A 25,919-nucleotide genomic window follows, 5' to 3' on the forward strand; every position below is an offset into this window, starting at 1 on the left:
GACGCTCTGTTTACTGCTGTGTACTTACCTGGTTTGAGCCATGCAGGAGTACTCTTGAGGCTGCTGCCGTTGTTGTTGTCACATGCAGTGGGGAAAGTGAGGATTTTAGTGGACAGGTTACTTGCCCAAGGTCACACACATAGGAGGTGGAAGAATGCACATTTCTCTAAGTACCTGCATCTTACTGTCCACCACAATATTGTTAACTTTTGCCTTATTTCAGAGAAAGTGCTGAAAAGGCTTGATCTCTGAAACTACTTTTGAGTTTTAAAGAAGTAGTGATGTATATTTAACCCAGAGTGAAATTTTGTGTTGTCATGGTAATCTGATTTTCAAAACACTTACACTTTGTGTATGATCTAATAAAAGATTAGAGATTATCTGAAAACAGTCTTTTTTTTTTTTAAAGAATTTATTTATTTATTTGACAGAGAGAGACACAGCGAGAGAGGGAACACAAGCAGGTGGAGTGGGAGAGGGAGAAGCAGACTCCCCGCGGAGCAGGGAGCTCGATGCGGGACTCGATCCCGGGACCCTGGGGTCCTGACCTGAACCGAAGGCAGATGCTTAACGACTGAGCCACCCAGGCGCCCCTGAAAACAGTCTTTATAGTAACTTGAGTTAACAAATGTCAAACCTGTTTTTATATTTGATAAACTTTCCTTTCCCTCAATAAAATTTAAATATCTCTTTCAAAGTTTTATGACATCTAATTATATTGAGTACACGTTTTGCTCAGTATAATCAGTCGCAACAAATAAAAATAAACACTTTGGGGTGTTGGTATTTTTTTGGTCAAGTGTTGTGATTCATAATGAAACCTGACGAGGTAGTTTCAGTAGTTTTACTTTAGGTTAAGCCATTTATGACATATGTATCTTTTTTTTTTTAAATGAGTGAGCAAATCCATGTCCCTATATATATATATTTTTTTAAAGATTTTATTTATTTGACAGAGAGAGCACAAGCAGAGGGAGAGAGAGAGAGAAGCAGGCTCCCTGCTTAGCAAGGAGCCCGATGTGGACTCGATCCCAGGACCCTGGGATCATGACCCGGGCCGAAGGCAGCCGCTTAACCGACTGAGCCACGCAGGCGTCCCTCCATGTCCCTATATATTAACTCTTTCTGTCAGAAAAGTTAAAGCTTTAACTGAGTTAAAGATTTTGTGTTGTATTTAAAATTAAAATTTTTCCAATTTTTTCTTCTTCCAGAAAGTGATGCCAAGTTTTTTTGTAATGGTTTAACAATAATAGGATTATTTACTTGATGTTGCAAATAGGGTATTTAATTCTAATGTTAAAATGCTCTGGGGCTTAGTCTAATGTCTAACAAAAGTTTATTTTACTTATTATCCTCTTACTCACTGGAATGTTAAGTTCCATGAGGGCAGGATTTTTTTTTTTTTATTGTTTTAATCACTGCTATATCCCTAATACCTAGAACAGTGCCTGGCACATGGTGGGTGCTTGAAAGAGGATTGTGGAATGAGTGTTGAAGTAAAGCACTGGTTGATTTGGAAAACATTTTCAAATTCTCCTTTAGCGTTTAAAAAGATATTTTGGTTGCTAATTGAATATACTGCTGGTTACAGTAGGGTCTTTTTATAGTCTGCAGAGTGTTATATGAGGTGTCAGCAGATGAGGACTGAGTCTGTGCTAGTCAGTCAGATTAGGAAAGAGACTTGCTATGGGGACTATATTCAGAATGGATAGTAAGTAACTTTTTTCTCTCTACTTAAAGCTGCACAGTTTATTTTGTTTACTTATCTTTTGCGGTGTTCTTCGAAGATATTTTAAACCTGATCTAGGGAAAAGTATAGTTGCCAACCAAGATGTTTAGTGTTAACCTTTTTTGGTGGTAACAGACAAGCAATAATGCTGACAGACTTTGGGTTTAAAAATAGGATGGGAGATCATTGTTTTTGAGGGAGCTTTGTTTTTATTTGTAAAATCATTTTGAGAACTGTTTGCATCAATTGAAGTATAACAAAGTACACTTTTGTTTCTAGGTGAAAAATTTAGAGAACTAATGGATAAGTTCCTGAGGGTTAACTTCAGTAAAGGCTGCCCACCCTTGTTTACTACTTTGAAATCTTTATATTACAATACAGAAAAGGTAAAATTTGGTCTTTATTCAGTTTTGCTATAATCTTTTTACTAACTTAATTATAGAAAGACTTCCATGTAAATAATATGCTATGATTTAATAATTTTCTCTATTCTAGTAATGTAGTCACCTTAGTTTAATAATAGATGAACTGAAATTGTATGTATGTAGGATAGATACTATCAAAGGAAATGTCAGTCTGTGAAATTTACAGAATAAAGGCTTTATAAAAGCACTAAGATTATAAAGGTTGTTGTTTTTAATGGGTATACTTTTCTCGTAGAATTTTTAAACTTGATATTGATACCAGAAGTCTATATTTAAGTATTTCATGATTATTATTTCATCGTTTGTGGATTTTTAAAGTTTGTTATGCATGCTTTTAATGTTAGAGCATGGATAATTGAGCTAGTGCAACAGTAAAATGCCATTTGGTCTACAGAGTATTATTAGTTTTAACTAGTAGGCAACATTTTAATAAATAAGGATAGTTTTGGCTAATTCTTGAATAAAGAGAATAATATTTTTCTACCTTTAAAATTAGAAAATAGGCACTTGGTCTTAAATTAGGTAATTGGAAAATTAAAAACAAATACAAATTACAAATACAAGTTATACTTCTGTTTCCAGGAATTGCTTTTTCTGTCTTAAGGTGTAAAGTCTTGTGTTCTTTTCTGTAGTCAGAATGTCTGAAAGTTACTAGTGGATAAAGAAAAGGTGTTATTACAAGTGCTAAAATATTTGTAGTGAAACCTATAACTTATGAGTTTAGTTTTGACCCATAATTTGTAAACTAGCAGTAATTGTGAATAGAGAATGTTGAAAACAAGGTCAACGATAGGTGGTATAACTGATGACACTTTCTTTTCTGGGGAAGCAGTTTTCATAAATAAAATGGGACAACTGGTAATATGTAGTGCTCCGTAAGTAAAAGGTGTTATTTACACTTTTAAAACAGTTTATCGTTCTTTAATGTCTGTAGCATGCTCTATTTGACTGTGGTGGTACTGCTGTCGCTTTTTGGTAAATATTGTTTGATTCACGTGAAAACATGGAACAGTGCCCACCAATAATTTCTGTAGGTTATTCAAAATAACATTTGCCAAAATTCCTCCCTTACTCTTTTGGGCAAGGGTGAGAGAAGAAAGGTGAGATGAGACGTCAGAAATAATAAAGAACTTCTGTGTGTGAGTTCGAATACAGGTTTCTCCTGCCACCTGAAAGTAGAGTGTTCCTGTGAAATTTCTCTTAAGCTGAAATGGTGTAAAGTTTGAAGAGCAATTAGCATTAATTTATATGGAAAATTTCTTGAACATTAATTTATATTTGAAAAATTTTTGAAATTCCAAGACCCAAAAAATACCTCTCTTTGGCTTTTCTGATGTCTGAGGACACATCTTGCTAACAGGTAAACAAAATAAATCGAGATAAAGCGCGGATGCTCACAGATACGGTCCACATCTATGGTGCCTTGATGCCGAGTGGCCTTCCTGGGGGACTGAGCTTGCGGTGTCCCCCTCGCTGCCTCTGTAAGGGCTCACTGCAAAACAGATGCTGAGCACTGTTTTCACTTTTTGCCTTTTTTTGTGAAAACAGAAGTACCAATATCGGTCTTTGGCAAAAGTGAAGTGGGGTCACGTGAGGCGTGAGCTTTTGAAAAGCCCGGGACACCTGTACTGCTTTTGTAACGACATCTTGCAGCAGCGGCCGACTACAGTGGTCTTCAACGGATTTGTTCCTCTTAGGCCACTGAGCCTTCACAGGCTGTCGGTTTTCACAAGGGGCACAGACTTTTTTTTTTGTGAAAGATTTTATTTATTTATTTGACACAGAGAGAGCACACAAGCAACGGGAGAGGGAGGAGCAGGCTCCTCGCTGAGCAGGGAGACAGATGTGGGGCTCTATCCCAGGACCCCAGGATCACGACCCCAAGGCAGACGCTTAACTGACCTAGCCACCCAGCCGCCCCATACTTTTCTTTTTTTAAAATCCCTTGGGTATTGACCCCAAATTACCATCCTAGAGATGTAAAACATTTGTTGGTATTTTATACAGCATGGAAATTGCATTTTATAAGAAGGCACTGAGAATGTATTAATTTATATAGGAAGCTTTGATATCTCTTTAGTGTTATTTTTTTTCTCTTTTTATTTTTATTTGCATTTATTCTGCAGAATTTACTCCCAGGCCATAAGTTTTTGTTTCTTCAGTTTCTTCTGGGATATCTTTTTCTTCTGTGCAACCTCCTCTTCTGGTTTAGGAACAATCTGCTCTTTTTCAGTAAGTGCAACCTCCTCTTCTGGTTTAGGAACAATCTGCTCTTTTTCAGTAAGGATCATCTCAGTGTGGCAGGGAGAGCTCATGTATGGGTTAATCCGACCATGAGCCCTGTACGTTCTATGCCGCATCTTGGGGGCTTTGTTCACCTGGATGTGCTCAATGACCAGAGAATCAACATCTAAACCCTTAAGTTCAGCATTACTCTCTGCATTTTTAAGCATGTGCAGTAAAAATTCAGCACTCTTCTTGGGCCACTGACCCTGTGTCCAGCCCCACTGTTTGGCCTGGGCACACCTACCAACTCCACCATTGTAGCGACGGAATGGTACACACTGCTTCTGTAAAGTGACGTCTTTCACATACTTGGTGGCTTTTCGGATATGCATACCCTTGATGGCCTGGGCAGTTTCACGTGTGTTCTTAAAGTGACTACGAAGATTTGAACCTCTTGATGTACATGATTTCGTAGGGTTTTCTGGGTCAAGCGAATAGCGAACCATTTTCAGAGGTCACCTCAGGTTGCTTAGGGAAAGAGAAAGAGCAGTGGCTCCTGGGAGAATTCATCTCCTTAGTGTTATTTTTAAGCATGGAATAGGAATGTTTACCAAGTGCTTTTGAGAACTGAAACTGCAGAAAATTGAGTTCAGGTTATCAGAACTTAGTATGGTAAGAAAAAATGTACAAGCATGGGAAGTGCTTTTCAAATAATTTTGGCCACATATATTTGCCACTTCTTCTAAGGGTGTTTTAAAATTGACTTCTAACCAGTAGTCAGTCTTTTAGCTAAACACTGCATTTTAACTCTGGAGGAACTATTTAGAAGAGATTAAGGCTGATAAACAATTGTGGTTTCATAAACTTCCAAGTCTTAAAGTCTGATCCATGTTAGGTAGCATGAAAATAAAATAATCTTTTGAAGTAAGCCCAGGATATAGTACAATTGTAAAAAAGTATTTTATTTTATTTTATTTTATTTTTTTAAGATTTTATTTATTTATTTATTTGAGAGAGAGAGAATGAGAGAGAGCACATGAGAGGGGAGAGGGTCAGAGGGAGAAGCAGACTCCCCGCCGAGCAGGGAGCCCGACGCTGGACTCGATCCAGGCACTCCAGGATCATGACCTGAGCCGAAGGCAGCCGCCCAACCAACTGAGCCAACCAGGCGCCCTAAAAAAGTATTTTAAAAATGTCTGCAGCATTTTAAATTTTGAATATGCAATTTAGAAGCATGGAGAGCATTTTTTATGTAATTCCTATCAAGGTTTTTCCCCTGTGAATTTATTTGTGGTGTCTATATGTAGCTGTAATAATTTTGACCATAAAGTTTTGTTTTTCCTTTTCCCCCCTTGCAAGTTCATAAGCATTTTATGTGTTACTGTGTAGTCTTCTTATGTGTTACTGTATAGTCTTCATTATCTTCCTTTTTGATGACTGCAGAGTCATATCTCCATTGTTGAACTTTGGTTTTCCAAGCTTTCACTGTTAAAAAAAATTATAAATATCTTTGAACACATAGCTTTACTCAGGATTATTTCCTTCTCACAAATTCTCAGAATAAATTAATGGGTAAAAGGTATGTATGTTTTGTGGTTCTCAGTAAATACTGGTACTTTGATTTCTATGAGGTTGTAGACACCAATTTGTATTATCACTAGCAGTGTATGTGTGTGAAACGTTCACTGTATCCTGACCAGCATTAGATACTCTTAAATATTTTCCCTTCTTCTGTTTGCTTTTCCATGGATATAGTTGTCTTTTTTTAACATAAAGAGGTTAAAAATGTAATATAACTGGGTTTGTTGATCTTTGTTTCCTTTTTTTTTTTTAAGATTTTATTTATTCATTTGAGACACAGAGATACAGAGAGAGAGAGAGGGAGCATGAGCAGGGAGAGAGGCAGAGGGAGAGGGAGAAGCAGGCTCCCTGCTGAGCCAGGAGCCTGATGTGGGGCTCCATCCCAGGACCCCGGGATCATGACCTGAGCCGAAGGCAGACGCTTAACCATCTGAGCCACCCAGGCGCCCCTGATCTTTGTTTCTATTATGGAAGTTCATCTGTTGTTCTAGAAACAGTTTGGAAGGTCCTCTTCCTCTAGGGCAGTATTTCTCAAGTTGCAATGAAGGAGGGGATTTTGTCCCTCAAGGGACCATTTTGCAACATCTGGAGGCATTTTTATTATTACCATATTTTTATTATTACCAGCCCAACTATGCTACTGATACCAAACGGGTAGAGGCCAGGGATGCTGCTAAACATTCTACAATGCAAAGGACAGCTCCCCACAGCAAAGAATTCCATTATTGAAAAAATATTGTTAAAGTGATCTGCAGATTCAAAGCAATGCCAGTAAAATACCAGCTGGTTTCTTACAGAAACTGAAAAGCTGATTCTAAAATTCAAATTAAAATAAAAGGAATCCTGAAGTGTCAAAAGAATCTTGAAAAAGAACAAACTAGAAAGATTCATACTTCACTTCCTAATTTCAACTTATCCCAAAGCTACAGTAATCAAGATATTGACCTGTTGGGCTAGATAATTTGTTATGTGGGACTGTCTCTAGCATTATAGGATATTTAGCATTGTCCTTGGCCTCTACAAACTAGATACCAATAGCTTCCCCTCAGTATTTTTGTTCTTGTTAATAGCTTTATTGAGATATATATCTACCTACTTGAAGTGTACAATTCAGTGATTTTTTAAATATATTCAGAGTTTTGTAGCGCTCACCACAGTGTAATTTTAGAAAATTTTCATCACCCCACAAAGAAATCCCATCCCCTCTAACATTAAACAACCATTAGTCTACTTTATTTTCTGTGGATTTGTCCTTTCTGGGCTTTCATACAAATGGAATAATACAATATGTGGCCTTTCATTCTCTAGTGTTTTTTACTTAGCATGATATTTTCATCGATGTGGTAGCGTGAATGACTACTTCATTCTTTTTTATCACCAAATAATATTCCATTGTATGGCTATACCACATTTTAGCAGTCGATGGACACATTGGTTGTTTCTACCTTTTAGTTATTACGACTAATGCTGCTGTGGATATTTGTGTGCAAGTTTTTATGTGTACATTTTCTTAAGATTTTATTTATTTATGTGAGAGAGAGAGCACACATGAGCAGGGGGACAGACAGAGGGAGAGGGACAAGCAGACTCCCTGCTGAGTGGGGAGCCCAACGCAGGGCTCAATCCCAGGACCCTGGGATCATGACCTGAGCCGAAGGCAGATACTTAACTGACTGGGCCACCCAGGCACCCCTACATGTACATTTTCATTTCTCTTAATACCCAGGAATGGAATTGCTAGTTCAAATGGTAACTCTGTGTTTACACTTTAAAAAGACTGCCACATTGTTTTCCAAAGTGGCTGTACCATTTTACATTCCCACAAGCAGTATATGAGGATTCTGATTTCTACCTATCCTCACCAATAATCCACTTGTTATTATTTGGCATTTGATTATAGCCATCCTAGTGAGTGTAAAGTTGTCTCTCGTGGTTTTGGTTAGCATTTCCCTGATGACCAATGATGTTGAACAGCTTTTCATGTGCTTATTGGCCATTTGTAAATCTTCTTTGGAGAAATGTCCATTCAGATCCGTTGGGTTAGTTGTCTTTTTATTATTAAGTTGTAAGAATGCTTTGTATATTCTAGATATATGTCCCTTATCAGATAAATGATTTGGAAATATTTTCTACCATTCTGTGGGTTTTCTTTTCACTTTCTTGAAAGTATTCTTTGATGACAAAACTTAATTTTTATGAAGTCCAGTTTATCTTTTTTCCCTTTTGTTGCTTAAGCTTTTGTGTCATATTTAAGAAACCATTTCAAATCTAGGGTCATGAAGATTTACACATATTTACTAAGAGTTTTATATTTTTAGTTCTTTCATTGAGATCTCTGATCCATTTTGAGTTCATTTTTGTATATGGTGTGAGTCAGGAGTCATGCTTTTGCATGTGACTATCCAGTTTCCCAGCACCATTTATTGAAAAGATTCTTCTTTCTCCATTGAAAGGTCTTGGCAGTTTTGTTTTTTTTTTTTTTAAAGATTGTATTTATTTATTTGAGACAGAGAGAATGAGAGAGAGAGAGAGAGCGCACATGAGAGGGGGGAGGGTCAGAGGGAGAAGCAGACTCCCTGCCGAGCAGGGAGCCCGATGCGGGACTCGATCCAGGGACTCCAGGATCATGACCTGAGCCGAAGGCAGTCGCTTAACCAACTGAGCCACCCAGGCACCCGGTCTTGGCAGTTTTGTTGGAAAATAAATGGACCATAATGAGGGTTCATCTCTGGACTCTCAGTCTTATTCCACTAATCTATATGTGTGTCCTTATATTAGTACCACACTATCTTGATTACTGTAACTTTGGGATAAGTTGAAATTAGGAGGTGAAGTATGAATCTTTCTAGTTTGTTCTTTTTCAAGATTCTTTTGATGCTTCAGGATTCCTTTTATTTTAATTTTAATTTTAGAATCAGCTTTTCAGTTTCTATAAGAAACCAGCTGGAATTTTATAGGAATTGCTTTGAATCTGTAGAACACTTTTAACAATATTAAGTTTTTCAGTCTATGAACGTTGGATGTCTTTCCATTTATTCATTATCATCTTTAATTTCTTTCAACAATATTTTGTAGATTTCAGTATACAAGTCTTGTACATCTTTTGTAAAATTTACTCCTATTTTATTCTTTCTAATGCTATTCTAGTGGAATTATTTTCTTAATTTTATTTCAGATTGCTATTGCTAGTATATAAAATACAGTTGATTTTTATATATTGATCTAGTATTCTGTAGCCTTGCTGAACTTGCTTATTAGTTTATTATTTATTGTTGATAGTGGGTATAATGGATTTCTTAGGGTTTTTTTTTTTTTTTTTAAGATTTATATGTTTGTTTTAGAGGCAAGAGTGAGCACGCGCAAATGGGGAAGGGGCAGAGGGACAGAATCTTCAAGCAGATTCCACGCTGAGCATGGAGCCCTGCATGGGGCCCAGTTCCACAACCCATGAGATCCTGACCTGACTGAAACCAAGAGTCAGATGCTCTACTGACTGAGCCACCCAGGTGCCCCCTGCTCTTCCTTTTCCTTAGGTTTTTATGTGCAAGATCATGTCATCTGCAAGTAGGAAGTTTTATTTCTTCCTTTCCATTTTGTATTCTTTTAGTTTCATTTTCTTGACTAATTGCCCTCGCTAGAACCTCCAGTACACTGTTGTCTATAGAGTGGACATCTCTGTTTTGTTCCTGATCTTAGGAGAAAGCATCTAGTCTTTCTCCATAAAATATTCTGGTAACCATGGATTCTTTATATATGCCCTTTATAATGTTGAAGAAGTTCCTTTCTCTTCCTAGTTCACTGAGTGTTTTTATCATGAAAGTGTGTTGGATTTTGTCAAATATTTTTTCTTTGTCTATTAAGATGATTGTGTGTGTGTGTTATTCTCTTGCTAGCTATGATATATTACATGAATTGATTTTCAGATGTAAAAGCAACCTTGCATTGCTGGGATAAAACCCCCTTGGTCATGGTGTATAATTCTTTTTATATATTGCTGGGTTCAATTTGCTAGTATTTTATTGAGGATTTTTTTGGTCTATTCCATAGATGTACTGATCTGTAGTTTTCTTGTGAGGTTTTTGTCTGGTTTTGGTATCTCAGGGTAATAAAGGCCTTATAATGAGTTGGGAAGTGTTTCCTCCTCCTCTTCTTCTTTTTGAAGAGTTTGTGAAAAATTGGTGGTGTTATTAAGTATTTGACAGAATTTACCAGTGAAGCCATCTGGGCCTGGACTTTTCTTTGTGGGTAGTTTTTGATTACCTATTAGAATTCTTTACTTGTTATTGGTTAATTTGTATTTTATATTTCCTCCTGACTTGGCTTCTGAAATTTGTGTTTCTAGAAATTTGTCCATTTCCTCTCAGTTACCCAGTATTGGCATGCAGTTGTTCCTCATATTCTTTTATCATCATAGTAATGTCTCCTATTTCATTTTCAATTTTAATAATTTGAGTCTTTTTTTTGTTTTCTTGGTCAGTCTGCTAAAGGTTTGCTAATTTTGTTGATCTTTTCAGAGAGCCAAGTTGAGTTTGTTGACCCCTTTTTTGCTTCATTAATTTTGACTCTCATCTTTTTTTGCATCCTTACTTCTGCTTATTTTAAGTTTTTTTTTTTTTCAGTGTCTTTTTCCTAACATGTTCTGTACTTTTGTCTTTTACTTTGCTGATGTAATGACTGAGAAAAATAGGTTTTCTCTAACAGTAGAGATCTGTATTTGCACACAAAGCTAATTAATACAATCAGTTATTATTTAATTTTAGCTCAACTGTCAAGACTATATAGTCTGTATAATTCTTTGTGTTTTTAGTGTCCTGAAGGAACCAGAATGACTTAAGAGGAGGTACAGATTAATTTTGGACTTCCTTTTTCACCTATAATGGAAAGTATTTTCTCAATTTTTTCTCTAGCCATTCACTGTGTCAGACTCTTGAGTGAAGACAGTGAATCATCATTAAGATTTGTGTAGGTTGGGGCGCCTGAGTGGCTCAGTCGTTAAGCGTCTGCCTTCGGCTCAGGTCATGATCCCAGGGTCCTGGGATCGAGCCCCGCATCGGGCTCCCTGCTCCGCGGGAAGCCTGCTTCTCCCTCTCCCACTCCCCCTGCTTGTGTTCCCTCTCTCGTGTCTCTCTCTGTCAAATAAATAAATAAAATCTTTAAAAAAAAAAAAAAAGATTTGTGTAGGTTGTTATAGGTCCATTTGATACCACTGAAGCTGGACATCAGTGCACAAATGCACTGAATATGAGTAACTTAAAACAACATGGAAATTGAGTACTTGATGAGACTCTGAGTGGATGAAGCATCAGATGTCTCAACAAAAAATATATGGGTATCCATACACAGGAAGGGAATGTAGGCTGTTTCCCAGAAGACCCTTCTTTCCCGTCTTAAATCTGCCCATACTATGAAAATATTCCAAGATCCTTACTCATTTAAAGAATTTATGGGGCTATGTGTGTCCTTTAGAAACTGGAGACAGTGGGCACAAAGAGAAAACTTGGCCTCTTGTTGAGTGAAAAGAGAATCATCATGAACTTCAATGGAAGATTTTTATGAGAAGTAATGAATCATTTGGTTGTTGTGGCTTGGGGAATATCTGTCATTTGTTGGTAGGGGTGGTGGGTAGACTGGATTTTAATCCTGGAATGCATTATCTGTAAGGTATCTTTGGTTCTTTCTTTATTCTTAAGTAACTCAGGCAGGTGTAAAATTGAGTTAACACATGTCTTCTAATTCAGCTGTGAAGGTAAATTAGAAAAAAAAGAAGCTGAATAGCATTATAAAAATAATAGGATTCTGTCATCAGTATAATAATAGCTTTACAGTTATTTATGGTCCAGTAAAATTCTAAATTAAAATGCTTTATTTCATATTTACTTTCGGAAAACTGGAAGGTTTTTAGAAGGTGATATGGGGCGTAATTACCAAGGAAAGCAAGTTTGATTTGTATCAGGGCAATATGAAGGAATTTTTTTCTTAGATGCTCTAAGTAATGGAAGGAGCTACATTAAGAATATATGTATCTTTGTGAGAATTACAGATTTCTTTTTTTTTTTAAGATTTTATTTATTTGTTAGAGCGCGTGGGTGAGAGAGTGAGCGAGAGTACAAGCAGGGGGAGCTGCAGGCAGAGGGAGAAGCAGACTCCCTGCTGAGCAAGGAGCCCGATGCGGGACTTGATCTCAGGACCCTGGGATCATGACCTGAGCCGAAGGCAGCCACTTAACCGACTGAGCCACCCAGGCGACCCTGAGAATTACAGATTTCTTACTAAAAGGCAAAAAAAAGGAGTCAACAATCCCTATTTTTTTTTTTTTAAGATTTTATTTATTTATTTGTCAGAGAAGAGTGCACGCACAAGCAGGGGGAGCGGCAGGCAGAGGGAGAAGCAGGCTCCCCACGGAGCAAGGAGCCCGATGTGGGACTCGATCCCAGGACTCTGGAATCACGACCTGAGCTGAAGGCAGATGCTTAACCGACTGAGCCACCCAGGCATCCCAACAATCCCAATCTTTAAAGATTCCAAAAGCATTATTTGCAGTGGTAACAGTATCTGAGAACTCCCCAGCCAGTACTTTTGAGACATTCTGATCAATAGTAAATGATAATTATAATTATGTGCATGAATGAGTTTTTTGTTTGTTTAAAAAGAGTTTTAAATTTGGGGAGAGGAAAATAAAAGCAAGTGCTTTTCCTACCTAGGAAGACATCACAGTATAGTATAATGTCTGCTGACATGCATTTATTAATCTCCCTCATGATTTTTACCAAATCGAGGTAACACTGATAGTATTATTTATTTACTTCATACTTTTCACTAAATTTGATTGCTTTTTTGTTTTTCATAAAACCATGGGTTTGTGCTGATATATTTTTTATAACACACAGAAAGTAAAAATAAAACTTAAATTACAGTTGTTGAATTAATTATAATCATCTTGTATTCTACCATATGCACCACACTTTGGGAAATACTGGTGTGGGGTAAAGAGCATTGTTTTGGAATCAGGCCTGGTTTGGAATCCTGATTCCATCACTCTTTGCCTGGGTAATCATCTGAGTGTGTTTCTGGATCTTAAAGTTGAGAAAAGACATACTTAAAGCTTGGTATGTATTTTAATTAAATGATAAAATTTGTAAAGTGCTTGTTGATTTAAAGAAGATGTTCAAGAACTGGTCCTTCTCTTACTACCCCATCCTAACACCTCATCTCTGCAGGAAATCACTTAATTTTAACGTTGTAGTTCTTAGACAACTTATCTCTGTGACTAGCTCCTTCCAAACCAAAATCGTCACTACCAATCATACGTTTATTGGAAATTAATCTAGCAGTTTTGGTCCTTGTTGATAAACTATTGTGCTTAGTTTTTTAATTTGGATAAAAACCAAAAAATTTCAGTAGCTTTTGTGTTGCAGTAACTATTTTAGACATGTGATTTGTATGTGTATGTAAAAAATCTGTATTGTGCAAAATTGTGTATTGGATATGGCGTTATAGAACTTTGTTTTTAAGGTTAATAATTCTTTTAACTCACATAAGAAAAGCAGGTTAAGGGCCATATTTTAGGAAATTATAGTAGTCACAGTATTTGCTCAGGTTAGATTTTATTAGCAAAAATAAAGCTGCTTCAATCCTGATGAGATATTTAAATCAAAAGAAGGTGATTGAACTTGGAAATTTTTCAGTTCATAAAAAATTTTGGCTTTATAATTTTAAGATGTCCATTTTGAGGCTTTAAGTTTTTATTGTGATCTTAGATAATGAACTCAAGTGGATTGGATTTCTTGATTTTAAATGGCAGTGGCAAAATACTATTTTCAAGAAAAATATCCATTACATATTAAGTTTTATAAAAAAAGAGTTGAGTTTACTTCCTCATTGAGATATAAAGCGTAAGTAAACTTGAAATGGGTCCTTATATCTGAATAAAATTCTTTAGACTAATTTCATAGACAAATTTGGAAAATTAATTGTTCACTTAATTACTAAGTTAGTGATTAAAATACAAATTTTTTAGATTAAAGAAGTATGCCTAATGAATCAGGATTGCTGGTGTTCTCCACACTTTTTTTATTTAGGAGATTTCATGTGGACTTTCCATTATCTTGATTTTTTTTCTTTAATCAGATTTTATTGTGAAGTCATGAAGCTGGAGATCTGTTTCATTCAGTAGTTTTCATATTCCTTTATGAAGAATTATGTGTAACTTCAGTGTATGTTTTATTGTACTTTTTAAATTATTAAAACACATATGTTTTACCCTAGAAATTCAGATACACCTTTACCTAAAACCTGCTCTAGCTGCAGTTTTTGTGACTACCAGTAGATGGCATTGTAAGTTCGTGAAAAAATAATTGCCTCCATAAAGTAAACAACTTGAATACTGAATTCTAAGCCTGGAAAGTTTCAAAGTTACAGATATCCTTTTTTTTTTTTTTTTTTAAGATTTTATTTATTTATTTGAGAGAGAGAGAGAGATAGCGAGAGCAGGAACACAAGCGGGGGGAGTGGGAGCGGGAGAAGCATGCTTCGCGCGGAGCAGAGAGCCCGAAAAGGGGCTCGATCCCAGGACCCTGGGACCATGACCTGAGCCGAAGGCAGGCGCTTAACGACTGAGCCACCCAGGCGCCCCAAAGTTACAGATATTCTAAGTGAGATTAATGGAATGGGATTGGTCATGGTGGGCTAAAAATGTCTGTTACCTTTAATTTTTTCTTATATCAAAAGTTGGTGGGTTTTTTTGGGTAACATTTATATCAGTTTGCAATCTCTAGTGTGTATCTGAATTAACAGGAAAGCTTGCTAAAAACAGATTGCTGCGGGGCGCCTGGGTGGCTCAGTCGTTAAGCGTCTGCCTTCGGCTCAGGTCATGATCCCGGGGTCCTGGGATCGAGTCCCGCATCGGGCTCCCTGCTCAGCAGGAAGCCTGCTTCTCCCTCTCCCACTCCCCCTGCTTGTGTTCCTGCTCTCGCTATCTCTCTCTCTGTAAAATAAAAAAATAAAAAAAAAAAAAAAACAGATTGCTGGGCCCAGAGTTTGATTCTGTAAATCTGGGGTTTGGTACCAAAATTTGTATCTGACAAATTACCAGGTGATGCTAATGCTAACATTAATGATGTTAGTAGTCTGAGGAGCACACTTTAAGAAGCACAGGTTGGTTGGTTGGTTTTTTTATTGTGGTAAAATGCAGTTAACATAAAGTTTACTGTCTTATGATTTTAAATGCACAGTTCATTGGTATTTAATATGTTCACATTATTATGCAGTCATCACCACCATCCATCCCCGGAACTCTTTCCATCTTCTAGAACTAAAAGTCTATACTCATTAAACAGTCACTTCCCACTTTCCCCTTCTCTGGGCCCCTGGAAACCGTCATACTTCTGTCGCTATGATTTTGAGTACTCCAAGTACCTCATATAAGTGGAATCATAGCATTTTGTCTTTTTGTGACTGGCTTATTTCACGTAGCATGATGTGTTCCAGGTTCACCCGTGTCGTAGCATATTGCAGAATTGCCTTCCCTTTTAAGGCTAATACTGCCTTGTGTGTATACACCACGTACTGTTTATCCCTTCATCCACCAGTGGACATTTAGGTCGCTTTCACATTTTGGCTGTTCTAATGTTGCTGTGAACACGAGTGTACAAATATCTCTTCAGCACCCTGCTTCCACTTCTTTTGGGTATATGCCCAGAAGTGGAATTGCTGGACCATTTGGTGATTCTATTTATAGTTTTTTGAGGAACTGACCATACTGTTTTCCAGAGTGACTATACCCTTTGTGTTCCCATCAAAGTTGTTTTCTGTTTTTTTGATAGTAGCCATTTTCCTGGGTGTGAGGTGCTATCTCCTTTTAGTTTTGGTTTGCATTTTCATGATGATTAGTGGTGGTGTGCATCTTTTCACATGCTGATTGTCCATTCTTATATCTTCTTTGGAAAAATGTCTATTCAAGTACTTGACCCATTTTTGAAGTGTGTTGTGTTTTTGTTATTGAGTTTTAGGAGTTTTCTATATATTCTAGCTATTAGTCCCTTATCCAATTTGCACATATCTTCTCCCGTTCTTTGGGTTTCTTTCTTTTTTACTCTGTGTAGTGCCTTTTTTTTTTTTTAAAGATTTTATTTATTTATTTGACAGAGAGAGAGACAGCAAGAGAGGGAACACAAGCAGGGGGAGTGGGAGAGGGAGACACAGGCTTCCTGCTGAGCAGGGAGCCTGACGTGGAGCTCCATCCCAGGACCCTGGGATCACGACTGAGCCGAAGGCAGACGCTTAACCACTGAGCCACCCAGGCACCCCTCTGTGTAGTGCCTTTTGATGCACAAAATTTTAAATTTTCATGAAGTCCAATTTGTCTTTTTTTTCTTTGGTAACATGCCTTTGGTGTCGTCTCCGAGAAATCATTGTATCCAGTGTCATCAAGCTTCTGTCCTATGTTTTCTCTAAGAGTTTTATTTTTTTAGGTCCTTCATTTAGGTTCTTTATTCATTTTGAGTTAATTTTTATGTGTGGTATTAGATAAGGGTCCAGCTTCATTCTATTGCATATGGATATCCAGTTTTCCCAGCACCATTTGGGAAAAGACTGTCTGTCCCCATTGAGTGGTCTTGGCACCTGTGTCAAAAATCCTTTGACCACATATGTGAGGGTTTATTTCTGGGCTGTTTGTTACATTCCAGTAGTCCCTATGTCAGTCTGGGCTGTTTGTTATATTCCAGTAGTCCCTATGTCAGTCTTTATGCCATTATCACACTGTTTTGATTACTATACTATAACTTACTGTAGTAAGTTTTGAAATTTGGAGTGTGAGTCCTCTAGTTTTGTTCTTTAACAAATTGTTCTCGCTATTTTGGGTTCCTTGAGAGTCCATGTGAATTTTAGGATGGGCTTTTCTATTTCTGCAAAAAAAAACCCAGAAACAAAAACACACACAAAAAAACATTATTGGGATTTTGATAGTGATCACATTGAAGCTGTACATCTCTTTGGGTAGTATTGACATTAAAAAATTTTTTTATTGAAGTATAGTTGACAAGAATTGACATTTTAATAATATTAAATGTTCCAATCCATGAACATGGGATGTGTTTCCGTTTACTTGTGTCTTCCAGCCATATTTTGTAGTTTTCATTATACAAGTCATTCACTTCCTTGGTTAAGTTGATTCCTAAGTATTTTATTCTTTTTGATGCTATTGTGAATGTATAGAAATACATTGTTCCTGTATAGAAATACAACTGGTTTTTGTGTGTTGTCACACACAAAATATATAGAAATACATTGTTCCTGTATAGAAATACAACTGGTTTTTGTGTGTTGACTTTGTATCCTGTTACTTTGGTGAATTCATTTGTTAGTTTTAACAGTTTTTTGTTGTTTTTGGAATTGTTAGGGGTTTTTTTTTTTTGAGGTAGGGGAGGGGCAGACAGAGACTCTTAAGCAGGTTCCACACTCAGCACGGAGCCTGACTCAGTGCTCGATCCCAGGACCCTGAGATCATGACCTGAGCTGAAACCAAGAGTCAGACACTTAACTGAGCCACCCTGGTACCCCAGAATTGTTAGGGGTTCTACAAGTAAGGTCCTATAATTTGCAGACAGAGATCATTTTACATTTTCCATGCTCTGGCTGATTTAATGGGCACACTTGGTGTTTTGTGCACTAAAACTGATCAGGGAAAGTTTCCTGTCCTGCTCTTAGTCTCTAGTCTTAATGTATCCCTGTGAGTCCAGGAGAATTGCCCATTAGTTATAAATGTTCCGTGTCTCATCCGCTCATTGATACACCAAGTAGTTAGAAGCCACTTTCTGGAGCCTTGTTGCTTGGGTTAAATTCTGGCTCCACCATGGTACACTTTCAGCTTATTTTTATTTTCCTTTCACCTGTAAGATCAAGTTAATAATAGTGCACACCTCATAGGGTTCTTCTGAGGTGAGTTAATACAAGTAAAGTACCTAAAACAGTGCCCTGTCGGGTTGACTAGTTACTAAAATTATTACTTTAATACATGTAAAGCACTTACAACAGTTACTGGCTTCTTATTGTCGATCCCGTCTGGTATGTTCCTTTTGTCTGGTGGTATTAGTGGCACCCCAAGTTGTAAAACTAGAAAACTTTAAAATTGTCACTATTAAAATAATACTCCATTGGTCAAATACTATTAGAAGTTTTAATGGATTTCCTTCACTTTTAAAACCTTTACTCTTTTTTTTTTTTTTAAAGATTTTATTTACTTGAGAGAGAAAGAATGAGTGAGACAGAGCACAAGAAGGGGAGGGTCAGAGGGAGCAGCAGGCTCCCTGCTCAGCCGAGAGCCCGATGCGGGACTCGACCCGGGACTCAACCCGGGACTCCGAGATTACAACCTGGGCCGAGGGCAGATGCTTAACCACCTGAGCCACCCAGGCGCCCTAAACCTTACTGTTTGGAAGTTCACAAATGAGATAGTTATTATTTTCCAGCTCATTCTGAGCAGTTAACATCAATAGGCATTTAAAACCAGTTGTATGATAGAAGCTGTTCTTTTCTTGCACTTCGGATCCGTGTCACGTTTTGTTTGCCATCTTCAGAGCAGAGCAGAGTTAACAGTGTGGCTCATCGTGTTTCCGTCCGACGTGAGGGGGCGTTGAAATGCACATCTGTTCATCAAAATGGTCACTAAAAGTAAAGGGAGTGTAAACATCCAGTTTAGAGTTTACTTAACCTTTTCCATGGAATCACTATGTCATTTGGATCATTTCTCTTGACTTTTTTGTTATGAGTAAGTAGCTTTAGAAAATCTGAATATATAATGGTTTACAATTTCCCAATGTAACAGTGAGAAGCAAAAGGCAAATAAACTATTGGCAAAAAAAAAGGTTTTGTAGTAATTTTTGTCCTTCAAAAACTCAAACCTCCTTATTGGGATGAGAAATTAATGAGATTCTGTTTTACTATTAATAAAACAGTATATTTTCTGTGTTTTTTTGCTTTCCCCTCACACAGTGGGGCCCCGGGGGAGGGTGGGGGGAGAACAGACACCCTAGTAGTTTAATTTGTAGTCCTGAAATAACCTCTGCATTGTTTCCAAATCTAGTGTACTCCACAGTAAATACCAATACCCTCAATAAAATATTTTAAAATTTTAAAACTATGTTTCTTTAACAGATTTCTGTAATCCAGGAGCTTGTTACGAATTACGAAGCCTCTCTTAAAACGTGTGACTTTTTTAGCCCTTATGGTAAGTTTAAATTGATTGAATTGGAATTTGATTACTCATTTCAATCCAGTTTTTAAAACTAGCTTATATTTTATGTATGTGCTACATGATACCTGTTTAATAGTTTTTGGATTAGTGACTGAAATGAGAAGAGCGCTTTCAATCTTAACTTAATTTAAATTTTCCATCATCTTGTGAGGTGGGAGTTAACTCTGTTTTAACATGAGTGAACAGACATGAGAGGTTGAGTGGCTTGCTAAGATCATACAGTTAGTTTATATTGAAACCTATTTTTCCCAAATTCCTACTTCTCTGTTCTTTCTATTCTTTTATTACTTTAAATTCTGTATGATTTGGTCCTTTGTTTCTCTTTATAGGGAAATATGTAAATCAAGGCATCTTAGTTTAGAAAACATTCTAGGATGCTTTCAGTCTTGCAGATGGTAACTTTAGTCTGAGTTCTTCATGTGTCTTTTACATGTTATTGCCCTTTTGTTTTTGTTAGTTTGAAACAAACTTCATAATAGCAGACACAGAAGTAAATAGGAGAATGAACCCTTGTGTCCCCATCACCCAGCCTCTGTGGCCAACATTTTGCCAGTCCTATCTGAAGTTATCTTCTGTCTACTTTCTTGGGTATTTTTAAAGCAGACATCCTGTTTTACCTGTCAGTCTTCAGCGTGCATCTCTAACTGTTTAAAACACTTACACAGAAGATACAACCATGGTGCTATCTCACACAAATTAACACTCATATCATGATATCTAACACCCAATCCACATGCAAGTTTCCCCAGTTACCTCAAAAAATATCTCTGTATAATTGGCTCATTTGGTTCCAACAAAGGTCTAGACTTTACGTTTGGTTATGTCTCTGACAGTCTTTTAATCTTGAGCAGTAACCTCCCGTCCCATTAAAAAAAAACAACAAAATGCTATTTGTTGAAAGGTCATTTGTCTTATGGAACGTTCCATATTATGGATTTGGCTGATTGCTTTCTCCTGGTATCATTTAATATATTTTGCTCTCCATATTTCCTGTAAACTTAGATTTACAGGCTTGATTAGATCCAGGTTTTTTGTGAATACTTACGTGATGCTTTGTACTTCCTGTTGTCTCACATCTGGAGCCAGAAGACATTCTGGTTGTTTCTCTTTGTGATGTTATGATTGATCCGGGTTCAGACGTGGTCAGCCTGATCTGCTGGTTAAAAAGTTCCTCTTACCTGATGATTTTGGCAGTCCCTGAGGACCGTTGCCTCAATCCCTTATTTCATTCGAGTCATTTTTTCCCCTGCATTTAATAACTAGAATTCTTCTTATAAAGAACTTGCCCTCATCAAATATTCGGTTCCCCTGCAATATGGTTTATATAAAAGGAACAGGATAGGGGTGCCTGGGTGGCTTAGTCGTTAAGTGTCTGCCTTTGGCTCAGGTCATGATCCCGGGGTCCTGGGATCGAGCCCCGCATCGGGCTCCCTGCTCAGCGGGAAGCCTGTTTCTCCCTCTCCCACTTCCCCTGCTTGTGTTCCTTCTCTTGCTGTGTCTCTGTCAAATAACTAAATAAAATCTTTAAAAAAAAAAAGGAACAAGATAAATGCTTGTCTCTTTCCCTCATTTATTATTTGTTTTAATTTATGCTAATTTCTGTGTTTACATTGTTCTTTCATTTGATTAGCTAGTCTAGGAAACCTGTTTTTTTCCTGTGGTGTGGGTAAATTCTCCTTTCTCCTCTTTCTACCTAATTTCAGACCTGTATGTCTTCCCTGCTGAAATCCATTTTGAGAGCTTGGTATTTCTTGATCTACTCTCCTGTAGCTCAAGGTTCAGAGTGGGGACCAGGATAGAGCTCAGCTGGCTGTGGGTGACTGCTTTCATCCCATAGTAGGGTTCACTCCATCTTGTCAGGAAGGTCTCTTCATACCCTTCAACTTTGGCTTCCCCTGATGTAGCGTTGAGACCTAGGAAATGCAAAGCCCTGGCCTGTGTGGGTGTCTCGCAGTGGTTGTTAGGGACTTCTCTTCACCCAGCTCTTTCCCCTGACTTTTCCTGGGCCTGCTGCCTTATATTCTCCAGGGAATTCATAGAGTTAGACCGATTGACCTCTTTCCTCCAGGACGGTTTCTTCGGAGTGACGTAGGGGTTAGAAGCCTGTGAAACCAGCATCTTGTTTCTCTGCCTGGCTTCTGCTATTTGAACTTTATGGCATGAAGTCGTACCTTTCTCTTTTGAAATTGATCGTTTTTCTGTGTTTTTACTGCTTATTCTTATAATAATTATTAATTTCATCATGCGTTGAGGGAGAAAGTATGTGATTTGCTTTACTTTGCCTTCTTCTCTATAGTAATGTTATATTTGTTTGATTGCAGAGAATGGGGAGAAGGAACCCCCGACAACACTGCTCTGGGTTCAGTATTTCCTGGCACAGCACTTTGATAAACTTGGGCAGTATTCTTTGGCTTTGGATTATATTAATGCTGCAATTGCTAGTACTCCAACTCTAATAGAATTATTCTATATGAAAGCAAAAATTTACAAGGTAAAATCTTAGTCGTGTTTTTCAATAGTTGATGAATTTGACACTTTAAGAATCCCTGGAGTTTTTTCTATATTTAAAATAACTTCTAGGGTACCCTGATAATCTATTTCTAACACTAATAATCCTAGGGAGTTTTATGTTACATAGTGGTATAATCAGTGTATTAATCAGTGGTAATCCCTTGATACATCTCTTAGTAAATGTGAATTGTAATTTATCTGAAGATTTCTAGATATATTTGATAGAAATGGTACCAAATTTCTAGTTTGTCTTTATCAACTTTTTCTATTCATATTTACCCATAATCTCTTAGTCATAAATACTGTGGTTTCTTTAATACTTTCATTTCTTAAAGCATATAGGTAATCTCAAAGAAGCTGCAAAGTGGATGGATGAAGCACAGTCTTTGGACACAGCTGATAGATTCATCAATTCGAAATGTGCAAAGTATATGCTTCGAGCAAATATGATAAAAGAAGCAGAGGAAATGTGCTCCAAGTTCACAAGGGTAGGAAATACCATTCGTGAGCATGTACTTTTCTGAGTTAGTAAAATTAAATTTCAGCTCTATGATGATTTGTGAAGTTTGCCACTAAAATTCAAAAGAGTTCATTTTTTGTTACTATTTGTATGAATCCCATCTAGGTCGAGTCCTGAGTATGGTTTCTTCCTGTGGTTGAGTGTGTGTGTGCTTCTGGTGGCAGATGGTTGGAAGACAGTACTAGGAACAGAATACCTTTATACACAAACAAGCAATATGCCAGACTTCGGTGCTTATGTGTAATATTCAGTTTACAACTTTTTTGTCTCATTAGTAACTTGTGGCAGCTTTTTAATTTCTCTTTTACAGTTGTTTCAGAACTGCTCATAGAATTCTTTCTATGTAGAACTAACATTTGTGGGGGCGCCCTGGGTGGCTCAGTCGGTTAAGGGTTCAACTGTTGGTTTCGGCTCAGGTCATGATCTCAGGGTCGTGAGATCAAGCCCCACGTCAGACTCCACTCTCTGCAGAGTCTGCTTGAGATTCTCTCTCTCTCTGCCCCTCCCCCTACTCGCGTGCGCATGCTCTCTCCCTCTCAAATAAATAAATCTTTTTTTAAAAAAAAAGGACTAACATTTGTGGACTATAGTCTCTGGCATTTTAGAATTTAAATTCTCCAAAATTGTTGGGCTAAACATCTATTCCTTTCCTTTCCCTCCTTCACCATTCTTACATATCTTTTACCACGTGGACTTTCTATCTTGTTATGAAAATAATAAGTTTATGGTTAAAAATATATGTAGACTAGGGGCACTTGGGTGGCTCAGTCATTAAGCATCTGCCTTTGGCTCAGGTCATGATCCTGGGGCCTTGGGATCGAGTCCCGCATCGGGCTCCCTGCTCGGCGGGAAGCCTGCTTCTCCCTCTCCCACTCCCCCTGCTTGTGTTCCCTCTCTCACTGTGTCTGTCTCTGTCAAATAAATAAATAAATAAATAAGTCTTTAAAAAAAAAAAATATATATATGTAGACTAATGGAACAGGTAAGGTCAGAAACAGATTCATGCATATTTGGAAACTTGGTATATAGCCAGAGGTGCTTTCAGAATCAGAGCTGGAAAGACATTGCTGACACAATGAGTTATTTGTATTGACAAAAATAAAATGACATTCTTCTAGTGCACATAAATCAGTTGCATCTTGATTAAAGAAAGTATTGTAATTCATCTTTAGAGTTTGAGGTAGGAAACATTTCTTAAGGCACTGAAAACCTTAAGTGTAAGAGTAAAATTAATATATTTGACCATATTAAAATTAAAGTTCACCTATAACAAAAATAACCATAAGCAAAATAAGAAGGTAGGCCATAGAATTGGAGAAGGTATTTCCAGTCCATATGATGGAATAAGAATTTATAAAGACTCCACAAAGAATTCACTGAAATAGTTATTTAATACACATTGAATGTGACTTTGAGGCATAATGAGGAAACCATGTTTCCAAGTGTAATTTCCTACTTTTAATGAAGATACTTGGGAATAAATAATTTTTACCTACAAGTGCACATTACATACACAGTGGAGGGCTTTAGTGCTGGTGTTTGTGAGTAAGTGATTTTAGATGAAAGTAAGTTGGTACTGTGCCCTGTGATACTAAGGTATTCCTAATATAGTCCCAGTGTACCACCTTCCTTAAATGTTAACTAGGTTCTGGTTGTGTCAGGGTGTTTATAAAAACCTCTTGTAATTTAGAAGTCACAGAATAGCTTGAGCTTTTATTGTGAAAATTTAACTACTTAGAAGAATGTCATAGAAACAAAAATACACTAAACCTCAATAAGAGAAAGACAAGAGAAACATGGGCAAAGCATGTGAATAGTTGGTTCACAGAAGTGGAAAATGGAATGAATGGCCAAAAAAGTTGCTTTCATTAGTAATCAGGGAAACAGTAAGATCTCATTTTGTACTATCAAAGTGGCATAAATTTAAGTCTGGTGTTAGTAGGTATTGATAAATAATCTGTCATACATACAGATATCTCACATATATACATATATGTTATATATATGAAATACATGCTATGTGTGTATTTATTAGAGAGAGACAACAAATGGTATATAGGTAGTAGCCTTTTATGAACATTTAAATGTGTGATATATTTGTGTGTGTATGTGTATATATCTGTGTACACACAGATATATGTGTATATATGTGTGTGTATATATATATATTTCACTCATTTAAGTTTTCATTAAAGGCTACTACCTATAGACCATTTGTTGACTCTTGCTCATCATAAAAATGGCTTTTTCTTCTGAACCTGCCTGAATTCTACTTTCTCATATTTAGAGTAATGCAAATAATTTGTATACCATTTGTAAGGGGAAATAGAAAGTAGCTTTAACAGTTACTAAGCACTGAGCTAAGTACTTTATATCCATAATCTCACTTAATCCTACCAGTCCTCTGATATCATTAGTCCCATGTTACAGTTTGTGTGTTTTTTTTTTAAAGATGTTATTTATTTGACAGAGAGAGACACAACGAGAGGGGGAACACAAGCAGGGGGGGGTGGGAGAGGGAGAAGCAGGCTTCCTGCTGAGCAGGGAGCCCGATGCGGGGCTCGATCCCAGGACCCTGGGACCATGACCCGAGCTGAAGGCAGACGCTCAATGACTGAGCCACCCAGGTGCCCTAGTCCCATGTTATAGTTAAGAAAATATTTAGAGTGATCAGGTACTGTGCCAGCTGGAGATCAGCCAGCTAGTCATTCATTTTGGAGCCAGGATTCTAGCTTAGGGGTCTCTGACACTAAAACCCATGTTTTAGAATTGTAATAGGAGCAGAAACTGCACTGACTAATGTTTCTGAAATTCACATGCCGCAGGATCAACAGATGCAAAATGGTAGATGTATTGTGGGGGAAAAGCATTAGCAAGAATGATGGGTATCAGGTTAGGAGAAAGAAAAATAAAATGAGGAAAATCATGATAGTGTTTATGTTCACGTAGCACTGAACCATGTGTTGGCATTTTGCAGCAAGGTGATCGAGGCTCTGAAGGGGTCACATAGTACATAGTGCTGGGGCTAACATGCTTCCATGCCCTTCGCACTGCAGCACAGTTTTGGAGATGGGAAGACGGTACAAGAATAGATGTAAAAGCAGCAGTGTTTATGCAGAAGAGAACCACCTGGAAGGCCAGAGCGGAGATGAGAAGGAAAGTGCAAGTAAAACGAGTCTACAGAACTTAAGTTGAATAAGTCCAGTGATTTTAAAAACCAACATGCACATGTGCACCCCAAGCCACACTCAGCCAGGATGTGTCTGAAAAGGCACCACAGAATGAGGAAGAAGGGGAAGGGTTGGCTGTTTGAGGAGAGGAGTCTCTGAAATCTGTGGTCCAGCTGGCTTGTCAGAATTGCGTCTGGTCATCTACTCTTGACAAGTTGTCCTGCTGGATGGAGAGCTGCTTCTGTTGGGCCAGCCTCGTTCCTTGGCCAGGCGTGTCCGTAATGGTGGTGGATAGCCCTCTGAGCCAGAGGAGGAAGACTGCTAACCTTCAACAGTCACTTCACGTCTGATTATAAGTGATTCTCTCTGATGGTAATAAGTCAGTGAAGTGGCACATTTCCTTCTTGCAGATTTTCCACAGGTTTTTTAGAGTTTTTGTACAGAGTTGCTGATGCAAGCTGGACAGTTCTAGTTAGGAAAGATTTTCAAATGAAAAATAATGTAG

The 25,919-nt window shown here is 37.5% G+C and overlaps 2 protein-coding genes across 4 annotated transcripts in view; one reads left to right on the top strand and one right to left on the bottom strand.

The window, feature by feature from the left end:
- Positions 1 to 25,919, top strand: part of NAA16 (N-alpha-acetyltransferase 16, NatA auxiliary subunit) — a 65,431-nt gene that overhangs the window by 23,625 nt on the left and 15,887 nt on the right. For 2 of the 3 annotated variants that reach the window (XM_032402920.1, XM_032402921.1), the window contains 4 exons: positions 2,009 to 2,115; positions 19,114 to 19,186; positions 21,535 to 21,704; positions 22,060 to 22,212. In XM_032402920.1, coding sequence (XP_032258811.1) covers positions 2,009 to 2,115; positions 19,114 to 19,186; positions 21,535 to 21,704; positions 22,060 to 22,212 — 503 coding nt within the window. The remainder of the gene's footprint in view (positions 1 to 2,008; positions 2,116 to 19,113; positions 19,187 to 21,534; positions 21,705 to 22,059; positions 22,213 to 25,919) is intronic. The other variant, XR_004299218.1, reaches the window with a different exon arrangement.
- On the bottom strand, positions 4,284 to 5,371 carry LOC116631612 (60S ribosomal protein L17-like). The gene is made up of 2 exons (XM_032402928.1): positions 4,398 to 5,371; positions 4,284 to 4,349 (listed from the first exon to the last, which is right to left on the bottom strand). The coding sequence occupies exons 1-2, from the start codon at positions 4,884 to 4,886 to the stop codon at positions 4,284 to 4,286; spliced, it is 555 nt and encodes a 184-aa protein (XP_032258819.1). The 5' UTR covers positions 4,887 to 5,371.

The sequence above is a fragment of the Phoca vitulina genome, unplaced genomic scaffold, assembly GCF_004348235.1.
Source record: "Phoca vitulina isolate PV1807 unplaced genomic scaffold, GSC_HSeal_1.0 scaffold5, whole genome shotgun sequence".
In the NCBI taxonomy this organism is placed as follows: domain Eukaryota; kingdom Metazoa; phylum Chordata; class Mammalia; order Carnivora; family Phocidae; genus Phoca; species Phoca vitulina.